The sequence below is a fragment of the Pelodiscus sinensis genome, chromosome 25, assembly GCF_049634645.1.
Source record: "Pelodiscus sinensis isolate JC-2024 chromosome 25, ASM4963464v1, whole genome shotgun sequence".
In the NCBI taxonomy this organism is placed as follows: Eukaryota; Metazoa; Chordata; order Testudines; family Trionychidae; genus Pelodiscus; species Pelodiscus sinensis.
This window is the reverse complement of record NC_134735.1, coordinates 10,308,830-10,326,920: the sequence shown is the minus strand read 5'-3', so window position 1 is coordinate 10,326,920 and position 18,091 is coordinate 10,308,830. Positions and strand designations below refer to the sequence as shown.

The following is an 18,091-nucleotide window of genomic DNA, read 5'->3' as shown; positions in this document are numbered from 1 at the left end:
TTTGTTGTTTGTTTGTTTTCAGCTGAGTGAGGGGAGTGAGTTCTTGTAAGACCCCTCAGCTTCTCAGTGTAGCAGAAGGGTGGAAGTCCGTTAGCACCGGAATGATTTCTCTGCCGTTGGGGAGAACAAGGCCAACTTGCCAGAAAGATCTTTGTCGGTCTCTGAAAAAGATGTGTAAAATACATAAGACAATCCGGCTGTGTCTAGACTGGCAAGTTTTTCCGGAAAATCATCTGCTTTTCCGGAAAAACTTGCCAGCTGTCTACACTGGCTGCTTGAATTTCCGGAAAAACACTGACGATCTCATGTAAAATCATCAGTGCTTTTCCGGAAATACTATGCTGCTCCCGTTTGGGCAAAAGTCTTTTTCCGAAAGACTTTTGCCCAAAAGGGCCAGTGTAGACAGCATAGTGCTGTTTTCCGCAAAAAAATCCCAATTACGAAAATGTCGATCGGGGCTTTTTTGTGGAAAACCACGTCTAGATTGGCCACGGACGCTTTTCTGCAAAAATGCTTTTTCAGAAAAGCGCCCTGCCAATCTAGACGCGCTTTTCCGAAAAAGTTTTTAACGGAAAACTTTTCAGTTAAAACCATTTTCGGAAATTCATGCCAGTGTAGACATAGCCTCCATGTTTGACCCAGTCTAGGCAGACCTCCTGGGAGAAGGGACCTCACTGGAGGTGTTCACTGCTATCTCTTAATCACCTCCCACTGTGTTCCTGCAGGAGCTGCGGGAACCCTCCCCTCTGGAGTTGCATACAAGCCCTGGCCTGGTGTGATACACAATACAGTTAATACAATATGGTCCCCAAAGATATTGCATGGGATTGTAATAGCTGTTACAGCCCACAGGGCAGCAAGGCACCAAGCAGGGTCTTATGAAATGCTGGGTAAAATCCAGTTTGCTAAGGCCAACAGATTTTCTGCTCTCCCCTTCTGCTATCTCCTCTTTCTGAGGGCTCGTCTGCCCACCATAGAAAAGCATTTGGGTTCCAGACATCTGCCCCACTGCTCTTCCCCCACCTGGCCCCTCGGAAGCCATAGGCCGAAGCTGGAACGCATCTTCTCAAAGACAAGGGGCAGAATGTGGGTCCGGCAGACTTCAGCTCGACTTTCATTTCCCCCAAACTGCTCCAGCATCTGTCTGACTCTGACTGCACTTGGGCAGGAAGGTGTTGACTTAGCAGCCCGTTAGAGAATTCCCTGTCATCTCCAGCTCAGGGGCTTTGCTTTGTGGACTCCTACTTAGAAAAGAACTTAGAAAAGAAGCAACAAAGGGGGGATACGATAGAGGTCTATACAATCATGACAAATGTGGAGAGAGTGAATAAGGAAAAGTTACTTGCCTGTTCTCATAACATAAGAACTAGGGGTTACCAAATGAAATTAATAGATAGCAGGTTTAAAACAAACAAAAGGAAGTTTTTCTTCACAAAGTGCAGAGTAAATCTGTGGAACTCCTTGCCAGAGGATGTTGTGAAGGCCAGGACATTAACAGGGTTCAAAAAAGAACTAGATAAATTTATGGAGGATAGGTTCATCAATGCTTATTAGCCAGGATGGATAGAAATGGTGTCCCTAGCCTCTGTTTGTCAGATGCTGGGAATGGGTGACCGGGGAGGGATCACTTGATGATTCCCTATTCTGTTCACTCCCTCTGGGGCACCTGGTGTTGACCACTGTCGGCAGACAGGATACTGGGCTAGATGGACCTTTGGTCTGACCCAGTCTGGCTATTCTTATATTCTCTTGTGACAAACCCACCCACGTTTAGTGTGACATGGACTTGCACATAAAGAAAACTACTATTCTGAAGTGCAGTGTATAAATATTTGGGGGTGGGGGAGCAAACCTTAGCTCTCATACTGCATCAGCTGGTTCGGCCTTTCTCTCTTCTTGTAGGAACCAGAATGCCAAGGCTTGGGCATTCCCGATCATCAAAGGTGAGGGAAAATGATCCCGAAAAAAAGAGAGAGAATTGGCAAAGTGAGACTCACGGAAGGAAATGCACTAAAGCTGCAGTCCTCTCTCTCTCTGCTCAACAACAGCTAAGTGTGGAGGGGGGAAGAAGAGCTTTTATGGTAGAGCATCAACATGCCAGTCTCCGTACTCTGCCTGTTTGCTTCTCTCACAACAGTGTCTGTGTCCTTCCACACCACTCTTACGGTACGTCTACACTGCGCGGCTATTTCAAAATAAACTATTCCAAAATAGCTTATTTCAAAATAGCATGTCTACACTGCAGGGAAGCCTCAAAATTAGTCCAAGGCAGACTTCTCTAATGTGGACATGCTACCTCAATGTAGAGCTCCAGGAGGCACTGGGGAGAAATAACTTAGAATGGCCCTGGTGAGGGACTATTTTGAAATAGCAGCAGTGGAGTGTCTACACACTCCTTATTTTGAAATAGCTACTTCAGAATTGGCGTTATTCCTCGTAGAATGAGGTTTACAGCTTTCGGAATAAGCCGTCTGTTATTTCGAAATAATTTTGAAATAACAGAATGGCTGTGTAGATGCTCACACTATTATTTCGAAATAGCGCTAGTTATCTCAAAATAACAATGTAGATGCACCCTTAGGCCCTTCCTGAGCTAGTCTGCAAAGCCTTGGCATTCAAATCCTTCCTGAAAGCTACTCCTACCTCAGCCCTCCCTAGCAACCTGCCAAGTGGGCATAGATAGGTAGTAGAGCCGCAGGCACTAAAGTGTACATGCAAAATTAAAGTGGAGAACTAAGACGTGTGCCAGGCAGTACCATGTCCTCTCTGCTCCCCGCTTTCTCTTTCTCTTTGGAAGCTTTGCAGGACAGGAGTTTTGACATCCTATGTCTGCCCGAAGTCTGGCATGTTTCGGATGCCACCACACTACAGTTATTCATTTTCACGCATGTATCTGTCTGATACAACTTGTCAGAAGAGAGACATCTTGCGGGTGGAGAGGGAGGATCCCATGATCCTTAGTTGTCTCCAGAGCAGTTCCAGGTGGCAGTTCCTTGGATTTTCCATTGTCCCTTCACTCTCATCAGTCTTGCCTCACCTGATCAGACGTGTAGTCCATCTAGTGCCTTGGCCTGCCTGCCAGGAATGGCCAGTGGCTCCTGGTTTGTGGGAGGAGGCTGTCTCTAGAAAGAGCTTGGAGAATTGACTGTGCCATCTAGACTTGCTCCCGGGGTGGTGTGACTGGGTTCTTCCCACTTGAGCTTGTGTGCTGCCCTACTTGTGCCCACCCGTCAGTTCCCTTTGCACAATGATTTTAGGTGAGTGTTAACTGGCGGGAACAGGGGGGGAGGCTGCTAAAGGACAGAGCCCTGATGTTTGTCCATCCTGGATCAATGGCACCTGTTGCTGCTGAGCTGGCTGGAGTTCTGCTGACTATGGAACTTTACAAACCTCATTGCGGGGAGCCACACACAGCGAAATATTGATTTTTATTTCTCCTGTTTGGTGAAGAGCAAATGAATTCCAGCTCCTGTTACTTGTGGCTATTGGATTAATAGGAGGCAGCGCTCCTCCAAGCAGGGGCAATGGTGTTATTTCTCTTTGTATGAAGAGCTGTCTGCTTGAAACATCATTTTCTCTAGACGACAGAGTTGAAATTTGCAGCAAGTGCTCTTGCCTTAGGGGAAATGATGTAACCGTTTTACCGCCGTGCGACAGGAGCTGGATTTGGAATAGGGACTTTGAAGGTGCTCAGTGGGTGTGATTCATCATGAGGCCTCAACGCCGCAGCACAATTAGTCTCCTGAAAGCCTGTTCTCTCCCGTTCTAAACACCCATCCTATGCTGCTGATGGATTCTGAGGAGAAAATTTGTTAGTCCTAAACTCTGCCCTGTCTGTCACTCACGGAAACAAGGAACTGTCTCCTGAAATGCTGTGTACTGCTGTTTTTGGCCACTGCACTTCAAAAGAGAGAGAGAAGCATAGAGGAGAAAAGGTCTGTCAGTCGCTCTGTGCCTACCCCGTGGGGTGTTAATTTGTGTGTCATACCTAGAACTTTGGTTGAGCCCTTTTATATGAGCAGAGAGTTGAAGGGGCTAGTTTCTGAGAAGAGGTTAAGAGAAATGTAGAATGTACAATCCATTCTTTTGCCCCGACCTTCAGTGTTTTGCCTGCAAGAAACACCCACCACTAAGGGTATGACTACACTACAGAGTTTTTTCGGAAAAAATGGCTGTTTTTCCGAAAAAACTTCAATTACGTCCACACTGCAATTGTATCCTTTCAAAGGAAAATCAAAAGAACAGAGGGGTTTTCCTGACATTGGTAAACCTATTTCTACAAGGAAGAAGCCTTTTTCCGAAAGAGCTCTTTCTAAAAAAGGTGTGTGTGGAGGAGGAAGAGGGAGTTCTTTCGCAAAAAGAGGAAAAAGCACAGGTGGCCATTCTGCCCATAGTAATCACAGCTTACATGTGAGAGAGCATCCATTCAGTCCGGACGCTATCTTTCAAAAAAGCAGATCGCTTTTTCGTTGCACTTTGGCACTGTGGATGCTGTCTTTTGGAAGAAGTTTTTTTGGAAGATCTCTTACGGAAAAGCTTTTTCCAAAAGAAGCTGGCAGTCTAGACATAGCCTAAGCGATCATCCAAGTTTTGCTGACAGCAGATTATCAGCAAGCCTCAGAATGAGCCTGCAACTGTCCCTTCTCCCCCCCCCCCGCCCACCTAATGGAGTGTGTGTAGCACCTGGAATGGATAGAAGAGGTTAGTCCACATTGACTTGCATTCCCCCTCTCTGTCTGCATGCAGTTGACCAAGGGAGGCTGGGTTCATGGTCCTATGGCTGGGACACTGTGAGGGGACGGAAGGTTCCAGGTTTAATCTGTGAGGCTGTGTACATGTGACCAATAGCAGTCCATAAGGGTATGTCTACACTACCACCCTAGTTCGAACTAGGGTGGTAATGTAGGCAACCGGAGTTGCAAATGAAGCCCGGGATTTGAATTGCGCCGCCATTTTTAAATGCCGGCTAGTTCGGACTCTACGAGGAGTACAGATAGTTCAGAATAGGAAGCCTAATCCGACCTACCTAGTCCGTGCCGCGTGTAGCCGCGGGCACGGAGTCCGAACTAGCCGGCATTTAAAAATGGCGGCGCCCGGCAACATTCAAATCCCGGGCTTCATTTGCAACGCCAGTTGCCTACATTAACCACCCTAGTTCGAACTAGGGTGGTAGTGTAGACATACCCGAACATACTGGTCTAAATCACTAGGTTTGTATCCAGGTCCTCCTTTACGGCCTTTTTAGGAATGTGTGCTATTAAACACCTCAGCACAGACACGTCACTCACATAAAAAGTGCCCAAACTTTGTCAAATACGATTTCTGACAAAAATGGAAAGGAATTGATTTCAGAAGACTACTGAGTTGTAGTGTTAATTATAAATGATCGTATAGGCGTCTGGGGGAGAAACTGCAAGCATTATTGATTCGTGCTGGCAAGCCTACAACACTTCCACTATCGTATGAATTAAACGACATGAAAAAGTTCAATAGTGCTAATGCATACTGTGTCCTTGCAGGGGTGTTGCCTCTTTGTTCACCCACAAACCCTCCAGGCATCCCTAAAGCAAAGTAAGTTAAGACAATGAGAAAAATACAGGCCTGTCAAAAACATTTAAAAGTTAAATGCTTAAGAGGTAAATGGAAAACAGAGGTAAAAAATAATACTGAACCGCAGAAGAGCTATTTCAAGGGAAATGAAGAGATCCAGAGAGGGGGGTTCTGATCTTGCAATGCCAGCTCTCTTGAAGAAACAAACTCATGATCAACATTTGGCTGCAAAGTCACAATGAACGTGGGAAAACTGCCCAGGAGGCAATTGGATTTGTCGTAAGAGCTCAAGTAAAGTTGAAAGCCAGTGTGGCAGTGGCCCCAGAAGTTATTAAGGAGGGGCAGTGTAGATGCTCCTTCTTGCGCAAGAGCCTCTTCTGAAAAAAATGGTGGCTCATTAGGTATGCAAATGAGGCTCAGCGATATTCCATGCTTAGCCTCATTTGCATATTACTCGCGCAAGAAGCCGTGAGTGTAGACATAGCCCCAGTGTGAACCTGGGAGAGGAGAGCGGTGCACCCACTCCGCTCCAGCTAGCCAAGCCCCATCTGGGAAGGGTTCTGACTTTGCAGCTTTATTTTACCTGGTAAACAAGTAAATGTGCCAGCTATAACAAGAAAAAGGCAGCAGTTCTGCAGAAAAGGACCTGGGGGTTACAGTGGATGAGAAGCTGGATATGAGTCAACAGGGTCCCTTGTAGCCAAGAAGGCTAATGGCATATTAGGTTGCATTAGGAGGAGCACTGCCAGCAGATGTAGGGAAGTGATTATTCCCCTTTGTTCGACACTGGTGAGGCCACATCTGGAGTATTGTGTCCAGTTCTGGGCCCCTCAGTACAGAAAGGATATGGACACATCGGAGAGGGTCCAGCAGAGGGCAACCAGAATGATTAGGGGGCTGGAGCACATGATGTGTGAGGAGAGGCTGAGGGATTTGGGCTTATTTAGTCTGTAGAAGAGAAGAGCGAGGGGGGATTTGATAGCAGCCTTCAACTTCCTGAAGGGAGGTTCCAAAAAGGATGAAGAGAGGTTGTTTTCAGAGGTGACAGATGACAGAATGAGGAGCAATGGTCTTAAGTTACAACAGGGGAGGTCTATGTTGGATATTAGGAAAGGGGTGGGGCACATGCCTGCAGGGCAGTAGAGATCTTAAAACACTGAGCAGAGCCATCTGGGCAGGCAATGTGGGATACTAGCAGAAGCCAGTTCTGTTGACAAACACAACAGCAGAGTTTACACTGGCTCTTTTGTTGACAATAAAGGAAAGGGAAAAGAAAAACATCTCTCCTGGTACTGGAAGTTTTTTGTTGTCGAAACTGGGCACTTTTGGTGACAAAAGTCCCATTGCTGTGTGTACGCTCTCACTGGTTTGTCACCAAGAGGCAGGTTTTGATGACAAAACTTTGTAGTGTGAACAAAACTTCAGTCAGTAGCTCATGCTACAGAACTTGCATAGATGAGCTGGAATCCTGTCTGTAGGCCGGGGTGGGCAATAATGTTTTGCCAGGGGCCACTTCGGAAATTTTTTAAGTGGCCCCAGGCCACACAGGAAGGGGCGGGGCCAGGCCAATATATTTCCAGGTTCTTCACCCCCAGACAACAGTTTGGTCTGGGGGTAAGGGGAGTGCCTTTGCCCCCCTTCTACATTGCTCCAAGGTGCCCTGGCATGGGAGGAGACTTCCCTCGCTCCCCTGCCCCTAGTTCAATTAGGGTCCGGGGGCGAGGGAGCGCACAAAGCCTCCTCTGCTCTCCTCCCCTCCCCTGCAAGCCGCGTGCGGCGCTTCAAAGCGCCAAGTGCTCCTGGCAGGGCTGGATCCAGCCCACGGAGACCCTTTTGCCCACACCTGCTGTAGGCCATGTGGGTCACTCTCTGCTCTGTGGTCCTGGTCTTGCTGTACAGACACCACAGAAGGGGCCTCCAGAAAGCTGGGTTCAAACCCTGGTTCTGCTGCTCTTCCTCTGTGACCTTCAGTCAGCCCTGTACGTTGTCCTTCCATTTCCCTATCTTTAAAACCCTACCTTACAAGGACACAGGAGAAATTCATTGTTTGAGGCTCTCAGTTGCTATAGTGTGCTGTGGAATGGAGAGGATGGGGCAGTTCTGTCGGGCAGGGACAGACGCAGACACAGATGTCCCACCCTAGTCTGAGCAGCCTTGGGCTGCGCGTCTGACCCCTGCATCCCTACTAGAACCCGCGCTTCTTCCAGAAAAGGTCAGGCATGAACACTGATGTCACTTCCTCCTCGTGACACAGCCCCCTCCACTCTTCCCTGCACAGAAAGGCAGGAGCTGGGTTTGTAAGAGCGAACCTCCCCACGGGCGCATCGTGCCAGGTTATCTATCGGCCAACCTACAGCACAAATCTCTGCTGCTCATTTTGCTACTATTTTGAGCACACACGGTGTTTTAACAAGATGGGAACACGTATTCTCGCTGTCACAGCAATGAATAAAGGATGCATAGTAAGCAAGTGGTCCCTTGCAGGGGCATTGGGAATGGGGCTAGGAGGAAACAGGCAGTTTGGTTCATTTGGCACCTCTAATTTGGTCACACAGTGCTACGTTGTTGGATCATTGCCCATATGTAACATGTCAATTGTAGAAGCACCTGGAGGGTCAGGAGGGGGGGTGCAAATGACAATAACAATTGTAACCGAGGGTATGGCCTCATGTGAAATACTTTGTGCATCATTGGTCACCTCTCCTCAGGAAGGATTCCACAGAATTCGGGAGGTGCGAGGTGAAGGAGAGATCAGAGAACGGTTCAAAAAATGGTTAGGAGGCCTGGGAGAACACTCCTAGAAAAAGACATTGAAAAGTTTTGGGTTGTTTTCCTTAGAAAGGAGATAAGAGGGGACTTGATAAAAGCCCAGGGTATACTGAATGGCCTAGAGAAGATTTGGGGATTTTTATTTTCCCTAACACAACAAGGGAGCTGTCAAGGAAATTCTTCTTCTTCATCATCTTCATCATGGCAGATGCCACCTGGCAAATTACATGGCCACCCTGCAAATTGAGTACCACTCTCTTGCAGGAACAACTCCAGTACAAGGGAAAACATCTGTGAGCTTTCAGCAAGGTTTGCGTAAAACGGAGATTGCCAAAAACATATGGTATTCTGCTCTCTGAAATGGACCCCAGCTCAGAGAATCAGAGCAGGATCCAAGGCCGCTAATATTCATATTCTCAGAGTCCTAGTTTGGCTTCCTCACGATGATTAAAGGCCTGTGATTTGTCGTGAAGTGGGCAAGGCCTGGAGACCCACGGAAGCTGTGGCTGGCAACTGCAGGCTGCGGATCTTGGTTTCCTATGTCTGTGCATCCTCCTGCAGCTCCCTCAGTGTTCTTGTGAGAGCCAGGAAGGGTGAGCAATAAGGAGCGAGCAGCCTGCTTCAGCGACAGCGTTTCTCCTGAGTGCTCTAGTTATGCTCCGAAGCATTCTGAGCGGAGCCGACTGGACCAGAGACTCGGCTTGCATCCCAGATTGACATCGTGTTGACAGCAGCTGGGCAGCCATTTGATTTTTGTGCAGCTGTGCCAGCACACAGGACAAGACTCTTACTTGGGCTGGGTTTTCAGAGACAAGAGCCTGTTCACTGCCCTTGTTTTCATGTGGGGCCAATACCCCCCCCCCCAACAGCTCTTCTGCTGAGAAGTGGCAGCAGCCCAGGGCAGCACCTACCATGCCAACATTATGCAACGCTTTGGTGGCTGCCGGCAGCTTAAGAGAAGCTGTCTCTTCGCGCCTGACAAAGAACAGTCAGCCACTCTGCCTGAGCTCCAGACATCTGGGAATGGGGCACATTTGCTCTGGGAAAGAGCAGGGCTGGAAGCCTCTCCTGAGTGCAGCGGGACATGCAGTCTAGGCTCTTGTTGTTACGGGGTGCACACGAGAAAGCTTGTTGGCAAAGCCTGCTCTGTTCTGTCCTCGATGCTCTTGGTTCGCTTTGCCGGCTTGCAGGAGGGCTAGTGGACATGTGCTTTGACTTGACACTGGAAGTCTGTGGTTCGTGGATGTGCTTCTCTTCTTCCCTCAGTACCTAGAACGGAGACAGGACGTTTCAGGGAACAGGGCTCATAACAAATTTGGGTTTGGGGCAACTCCGGAAAGGCTATTTATTTAATATTAAAAAACCCACCATTCTTTCCTCTCACTTGCATGAGAGATCTCAACTCTGCCAGCCAGCAATCCATACGTGTGGCAGGCTCCGGGGAGCACAGCGAAAAGAACTTGGCTGTCCAGGAAGAGGCAGGATTAGTAAGGTGTTTCGTGCCCCACTTTGATTTACCCGGACTTGCAGAGTGACATGAATACCCAAAAAGACTTTGCAAGAGCTGAAAATCTGCCTTTCACTTTGTGTCGCTTGAGCATTCCAGTGTCCTAGGAATAAATCCCATTCCAGTGTCCTAGGAATAAATCCCATTCCGGTGTCCTAGGAATAAATCCCATTCCGGTGTCCTAGGAATAAATGGCATAGCCCTGGTACTTTGTCCTCAGATCGCAATTGTAGCTACCAGTATTATATCCTGGTAAAAATGAATGAACCGCAGTGCCCTGGAACCAAGGCGTAGGCTCAGTGGTGAGCAACTCAGGAAGGGTAAGACGAGGGTGTTTTGTAGACCTGTTCAGCTAGTAAGGGGCTGGTGTAGGCAGAGCAGGCAGGAGAGGAAGGAGAAGCCAAGCAAGGCGAGGTGCCCGAAGTTACGTTCAGCTAATATGTTCAGTTTGAATTCCAGCTGAGTCAGCATCGTTGCAGCCCCTGCTAAAGAGAGAAGAGCTGCCCCACAGAGCCCAGGGGTCCTGGTTGGGCCATTGCTCCATAGCAGTGAGGGAAGCACAAATATCCAAGTCTGTCTGTCCGGTCGCTCCATGACTCTCTCTCATTTGATTTCCGGCTTCTTTCCTTCCCACAGCTTGTAGGGTCACCATTGAAACGAACGTAAGCTCATTTGTAGAGCACTAAGTCCCTTTTCCTCTGCCGTCACATGCTGCTCCTCTGTCTTTTGAGGGACTTTCCTCCAGCAGGGCCGGTAGATCTCTGCTATCCATTTGGCCTGCAGCACCGGTTCCTGGAATATGCCGATGCTGCTGATGCTCTCTCTCGGCTCTTTACTGCTTGTGGTACAGAAGCAACCTGGGCCCTACCCCAGTGTAAATTACTTTGTTTGTTTGTTTGTTTGTTTGTTTGAACCTCACAGGCACTGTATGGCGAGAACACAGGAACCAAAGTCGAGTATAAGGCTCTGTGTGATTATAAAAGCTTGTGTATAAAGTTGAATAGGTTATAAATTCCCAAGTGAGTCCTCCTGGGTTTGGAAAAGGCGTTTTGCACTTGGGCGGTGGCCGCATATCGCTCATGGTCAGGGAATCTGTGACCTTGGGGGTTTTTTAAGCAGAAGCCTATAGAGACAAGGTATTTTTAAAGTCTCTTGTGGGCCCCCACCTTTTGCACTAGGCGTGCCAGAGCGGGGACGAGCTTTAACAGCCACTCCTGCCATGTGTAAATACTCTCGTGACACTGTTGGCTCTTTCCTGTTTCAGTGCTTCCCTCCCCTTCGGACGGTTGCTAAATCCTGCTGCTGCGCCTGTATCCTCTCTGAAACTTTCCCCGTCCCTCCTGACTCCTGTACCCTGGGCCGTGCATTATTCAGTGCCTCCTTGTCCTTCCGGAGGGCACCCCCACCCCACCATGGCTCTCCTGCTGCCGCTCCGACTTGCTGTCGCTAAAACGTGGCCCCGGCCCCCAACCCTTTCCTTGAATCTGTGGAAAGATTTCTAAACACTGAGGCCCACTTTGCCTGGGGTCTCGGGAAAGGGGGAAGGCTGCTAACGAACAACCGCTCCCTGTGCTTGTGCTGCCAGAGCTTGGCTTGCCCTAACTGTCTGTCTGTCTCTTCGCAGCTTGCCCTCCTGGATTTTATAAGCTGTCCCCCCGCCTCCTGCTCTGCTCTCCTTGTCCCGAGCACAGCTTCACGCAGCAAGAAGCCTCCACCTTCTGCCCGTGCCAGAGGAACTATTCCCGGGCCCCGTCAGACCCACCGTCTGCCGCCTGCACCCGTACGTCTCTCCCAAGCAACCTCCGTGGTTCGGTAAATGGCAGGGAAAGGAAGGAGCCGGCCAGAGCTGCTGCATGTGCATGTGTACTGTCCTTGGGGCTGGCTGGGCCCGTGTCAGCCCAAGGCGTCTCACCAACGCTGGGCAGGCTGCCCCTCCCTCCACCGGCACCCAGGGCTGTTTCCCAGAGCTTTAGCATCATTATGAATTATGATGTGTATTTCAGTAGCACCACAAGAAGACAGATAGGAAAAGCCAGGCCCTGCCGCAGGGAGCTCACAGTCTGACATGCCGAGGCCTGAAATCTGAGGCTGTAAAGGATTGGGCATCACCCCAGTTACACTGGGGCATATGTGTATAGACCTGATCTAGCAGGGCACTAGATACAGACATTAGAAATGTTTCATAGAAGGGAAACTAAAATGATTAGGGGGTTGGAACAAGTCCCATATGAGGAAAGATTAAAGAGACTGGGACTTTTCAGCTTGGAAAAGAGGAGACTAAGGGGGGATAGGATAGAGGTCTATAAAATCATGAGTGGTGTGGAGAAAGTGAATAAGGAAAAGTTATTTACTTGTTCCCATAATATAAGAACTAGGGGCCACCAAATGAAACTAATGGGCAGCAGGTTTAAAACAAATAAAAGGAAGTTCTTCTTCACACAGCGCACAGTCAACCTGTGGAACTCCTTGCCTGAGGACGTTGCGAAGGCTAGGACTATAACAGGGTTTAAGGAGAACTAGATATGTTCATGGAGGTTAAGTCCATAAATGTCTATTAGCCAGGATGGGTAAGGAATGGTGTCCCCGGCCTCTGTCAGAGGGTGGAGATGGATGGCAGGAGAGAGATGGCTTGATCATTACCTGTTCAATTCACTCCCTCTGGGACACCTGGCATTGGCCACTGTCGCCAGAGAGGGTACGGGGCTAGATGGACCTTTGGTCTGACCCAGTATGGCCATTCTTATGTTCTTATGGCACACACGTTTTAATTAAACGCTCTCTAGTTAATTCAACTTGATTTAATAGATACCATGGTGCTGGGTACTTTGGGACGGCTTCTTGAAAAGGAAGCTGCCTCTGGGGTTTGACTGAGTGAGATGTGCCTTATACTTGGCCTCTATTGCAGAGCTCTAAGCGGTTTCACTGTGTGAAACAAGCAAAGCCAAGTGTCAAGCTTGGAGCAGGGTGGGTAGCTGGCATGTGTAAAGTGTTATCGGGTATCAGACATTCCGGGTGTGTCTGCCCGGCAATAAAGTTTGTCCCCGTAATCTGGGCTGAAATAACAAAGGCACGACATCTTGGCTCTTCACTCAAGCTAGCAGCTTGTGCTCAATCCGCAGGGCTCCCTAGAGGCGTTCATGTACACTGCTAATGGGAGTTAGAAAAGAAGCTGCTGCCTTTTCACTGCTACGTCAGCCTGAGTTGGCCGGTGCGGATTAGCTAACCTGAGTTAAGAGCTCACCTTTTCCTTCAGTGCAGACGGCAGCGAATCCCATTCTGCAGTGCTCACAACTTGCCTTCAACTGTTGAAGCATCTCAGAGGGGTCGCTGAGTTAGTCTGCAACTTTAAAAACAAGGGGAAGTCTTGTGGCACCTAAGGGTATGTCTACACTACCCCACTAGTTCGAACTAGCGGGGTAATGTAGGCATACTGCACTTGCAAATGAAGCCCGGGATTTGAATTTCCCGGGCTTCATTTGCATAAGCGGGGAGCTGCCATTTTTAAAACCCCACTGGTTCGAACCCCGTGCAGCACGGCTACACGGGGCACGAACTAGGTAGTTTGAAGTAGGCTTCCTAGTTCGAACTACCGTTACTCCTCGTGAAATGAGGAGTAATGGTAGTTCGAACTAGGAAGCCTAGTTTGAACTACCTAGTTCGTGCCGCGTGTAGCCGCGCGGCACGGGGCTCGAACCAGCGGGGTTTTAAAAATGGCAGCTCCCCGCATATGCAAATGAAGCCCGGGAAATTCAAATCCCGGGCTTTATTTGCAAGTGCGGTATGCCTACATTACCCCGCTAGTTCGAACTAGCGGGGTAGTGTAGACATACCCTTCGAGACTAACAAAAATATGTATCTAGTGTCATGAGTGTGGGCAAAACCCACTTCTTCAGATGATGAGCTGGAGAGGAAGAGCAGAAATCAAGTATTTTATAACAGGAAAAAAAAAAGTACCTGTCAATTGTAAGACCGGACTGGCACTAATGAGACTAATTATATTAGCATTGGTCCTACAATTGACAGGTACCTTTTTTTTTTCAGTTATAAAACACGTGGTTTCTGTTATTCCTTTCCAGCTCATCATCTGAGGAAGTGGGTTTTGCCCACAAACACTCAAGAAACTATACTCATGAGAGCTACAAGTCAAACATGAAGGCGGCTTCTTTTTCTGTGCCACAGGACTACTTGTTGTTTTTAAAATGCTGCTTCAGCATGGCCTCTCTCCGTGTCACCTCTGCAGTAGATAGTCCATGTGACTGAGGTTGCGTGACTTCTTGTGTTACTGGAGGGGTATTAGGATTGCCCTACAAATAGGTGCTCTTTGATCCAGCTTGTACTGGTGCCTGCTGTAATTTCTGGTGAATTCTCAGGGCGTTGGGGTTATAAATGTGATGGTCTCCCACTGCTGGTGATACCCCAGGGCCTGTGCAGTGATCCCCTCACTCTTCTGTTCACAGGTCCACCGTCTGCACCAAGGAATCTCATCTACAGCCTGAGGCAGTCCACGCTGGTGCTGGAATGGAGCGCGCCAGCCGACTCGGGTGGCCGGAACGACATCACGTACAACCTCCTTTGTGACCGCTGCTCGGTGGCTCTCCGGCGGCAGTGTGAGCAGTGCGGCAGCAGCGTTGGCTTTGTGCCCCAGCAGACGGGACTGGTGGACAGGACCGTTACCCTGGTCAACCTGCTGCCACATGTTAACTACACGATCCGGGTGGCCGCTGTCAATGGGGTCTCTGATTTCAGTGCCTTGTCAAAGCCGCAGTACGCGGAAGTGAACATCTCCACCAGCCTCACAGGTATGTGCTGCTCCTGGCTATGCTTGTTGCTTTGCTCCCCCTTGGTCCCATCCTGTTAGCCTCGGAGACTGGCACTTTGTGAGGGGTAGAAAGAGATTGGTGTAGAAAGCGTCTGCTGCCATCCCTCCACTGAATGACCCCTGCAGGGAGCAGCCTCTGAACCGGCCCCTCAGCAAACTGCCACTCCATGTGCACCATGAATATGGTTCCAATCTTAGCCCTCGGTTGCAAAGCCCACAGCTGCTGGCTTTATCTCCCCATGGTTTCTATGAGCTGCACCCAACTACTGGTGGGATGGCTGGCTACACAAAACCAGGAAATCAACTAGAAACCTGTGCATGGCTCTCTAGGCAGCTGTTCTTTAATACAGGCAACTAGGGAAACCAGCTGTGCCTGCCTTTTTATGGGCTAAGCAAAACGCGTGGGAGCTGCATGGCTGTGTGCAGTGCTGCTCTCTGGTCAGTGAGGTGTGGTATTGTCGAGCAGGTGTGACAGACCCAGACCAGCTGGCTGCCGCACTCAAATGGAGGGAAAGTGTGCTGGGCTCTGGGTAAATAGTTTCCTCTTCCTGGAGTCAAAAGGGTTGAGCCTAATGCAGCATAATCAGGCAGGCACCTGGAGCTGACTGAGAAAGGAGCAGGCTAATCAGGGCACCTGCAACCCATTGAGGCCTGCTGGGGCTTGATTACAAGGCCTTCCTGGAGGGAGGGCAGAGACCCAAGGTTTGACAGTGAGAAGGTGCAGTGGGTGAGAGCTGAGGGCTGTGAGTAAGGCAGAGTGCTGTGGAGAAGCAGAACAGACTTGCTCAGGTACCAGAAGAAAGGTGCTAGAAGGGATCATTTGGGGAAGTGGCCCGAGGAAGAAGCTGCCAGACTGGGAGTAGAACAAATCCTGTCTGTTGCGAGGGTCCTGAGTTGGAGCCCGGTGCAGTGGGTGGGCCCCAACCCTCCCCAGGGCAGTGGGTGGGCCCCAACCGTTCCCAGGGCACTACAGTCTCCCTGAGAGGGCAGACCAGGACTACGGAAGTGTCTCACCCCAACTGTGGACTAGCCTGTGAGGAGTGCGGCTCAGTAGGCTGTGAGCCTTGCCTCTAGAAGAGGCTTGTGGAGGATCACAGCAAGCCTCTGAGGCAAACACGGGTTAGGCCTCAGTTGGAGTCTTGTGTCCAGTTCTGGGCACCGCATTTGAGGAAAGAGGTGGAGAAATTGGAGAGGGTCCAGAGAAGAGCAACAAGAATGATTAAAGGTCTAGAGAACATGACCTATGAGGGAAGGCTGAAAGAATTGGGTTTGTTTAGTTCAGAAAAGAGAAGATTGAGGGGGGACATGGTAGCAGTTTTCAGGTATCTAAAAGGGTGTCATGAAGAGGAGGGAGAAAACTTTTGTTCAACTTGGCCTCTGGGGATAGAACAAGAAGCAATGGGCTTAAACTGCAGCAAGGGAGGTTTAGGTTGGACATTAGGAAAAATCTCCTAACTGTCGGTGGTCAAACACTGGAATAAATTGGCCAGGGAGGTTGTGGAATCTCCGTCTGTGGAGATATTTAAGAGTAGGTTAGATAAATGTCTATCAGGGATGATCTAGACAGTACTGGGTCCTGCCGTGAGGGCAGGGGACTGGACTCGATGACCTCTCAAGGTCCCTTCCAGTCCTAGTGTTCTATGATTCTATGCCAGAAGAGCAGGATCCCCGGGGAATGGCCAGAGCTCTGCCACACAGGACAGGACAGTGACACAGCCCTAGAATAAAGTTCATTGCCTTGAAGTTCCTCCCATTTTTGTTAACTTTGTTCTCCTGGGAAGGTTTCTGAGCTGCACGGAGCCCCAGGACCCCAGGTAGGAACAATCAGATTAGCACTGTGCATTGGCCATCGGGCGAGGGCCACATTCACCGCTGGGCTAATATGCTCCTCTGGAAGCGAGTGACAATCACAGAGCCCTCAGGGGCTGGGATGCAGGGGTGTGTCTGGGGCAGCTGTTCCTGGAGTGCCAGAAATTCTCTGAGGACAAAGCATGGGGGTGCCACGTTCCTTGGCAGAGCTCTTTGGTTGGCTGACGTCACCTCAGCCCGTGTGCAAGACAAGAGCATCTGCCCCTGGAACTGGCGAGTCCAGAACTGCCGCTATTGCGGTGCCCTGTGTGGAGCCTTTGGGGTCTGGGCTGGTGTGAGCCGGGGGAGCAGCAGTTCCTATAATCTCTGGAAGAATTGCTGACCAGTGGCCACTCCCTGAGAGTGCTGGGCCTCCATCGGGGAGACTGGGGGACAGAGTGCACAGGACTGAATAACGTCACAGTTCCCTGTATCCCAAAATGTGCTGCACGTCCATATTCCTGGCCTAGTCCATTTCCTGGCCCCTTTACCAGGAAGCTAGAGACCCTCTCATCAGTCTCTCAGCTGTCGTGCTCCGTTAGGAATTTGTCAAAGATGGCTGAGCGAGCCTAAGGGGCTTGGGCCCCTCACCTGGTTTTTTGGGAGCGTTGGCTGCCGGGAGACGCGATCCCCGTGTGATTGCTCAAGTGCAGCACGTGCTTGGGCAGCAGACTTTCCCTATGTGAGGATATGGCAATGTCCTCAGGCCTCCCTCCTACACCCCACTGGCCGGATGCTCAGGGTCACGCGGCTACAACAGCACTGATTGCGGCTATCAGCTTTATTGCCATGGCTACCTGCCTCTGCAGCATGAGCCCCCAGCTCTCTTTGTACTGGGGTATTTCAAAGCTACAGGCCACTGGGATATTCACAGTTAGCTCCTGAATTCCCAGGAGCCTGTGAGTCCATTGTGGGATTAAGTTACAGTTTGAATTTATGGATCAAAAAGTGTCCTCAGGGACACACGTTCATGCAACCCAGCCCCAAGAAGCTCCTGAAGAGGGCGAGTTAGCAGCCAGCTACCCCATCAGAATAGGAAAGCATTAGAATAGCTGGGTCCATTGTTTTCCCCAGGCACAATTTCCCATTGCAAATGTCGTCCTCCCTCTTAGGGACTCTCACCTTTAAATTCCGGACTGGTGCAGAACGGAGAAGCCTTTCTGTCTGCCTGCCAGAGCCCTTCCCTAGTGGAAAGTGGCTTGTTCCCCTTTCTCCCAACTCAGCAAGCCCTCTCCACGATTAAACCTCCCCCAGGCAAGCCTGCAACGGCTGGTTGTGCCTTTGTGTCTCCCTTTGGTGGGATTCATTAGCATTGAAAATCCCTTCCCCCGCCACCGGTAATGGAGATGAAAGGTCTCCACAGCCGTCTCCATCGGAATCGGCCAACAATTTAATCTTGAGAGATTAAACTTTGATCTTGTTATGAATAATTTCCCCACCGTTGGATCAACTGTTTTTGCTCGCGTGGCTGCTTTTCAGTAATTCAGTCATTTCTATGACTGTGCTGCCTCGAGGCAATGCCTTAGATCTGTCCTTCGCCCCGGGCATTGTTCTCCAGAGAGACCTCCTCTGGTCAGAGGAGAGTCCTAGCTTGGTAA

At 49.7% G+C, this 18,091-nt stretch overlaps 1 protein-coding gene across 1 annotated transcript in view; it reads left to right on the top strand.

Moving 5' to 3' along the window:
* EPHA10 (EPH receptor A10) overlaps window positions 1-18,091 on the top strand; it is a 147,453-nt gene that overhangs the window by 61,662 nt on the left and 67,700 nt on the right. The window contains exons 4-5 of the mRNA XM_075908666.1: window positions 11,451-11,606; window positions 14,284-14,625. Of these exons, the coding sequence (XP_075764781.1) occupies window positions 11,451-11,606; window positions 14,284-14,625 (498 nt within the window). The remainder of the gene's footprint in view (window positions 1-11,450; window positions 11,607-14,283; window positions 14,626-18,091) is intronic.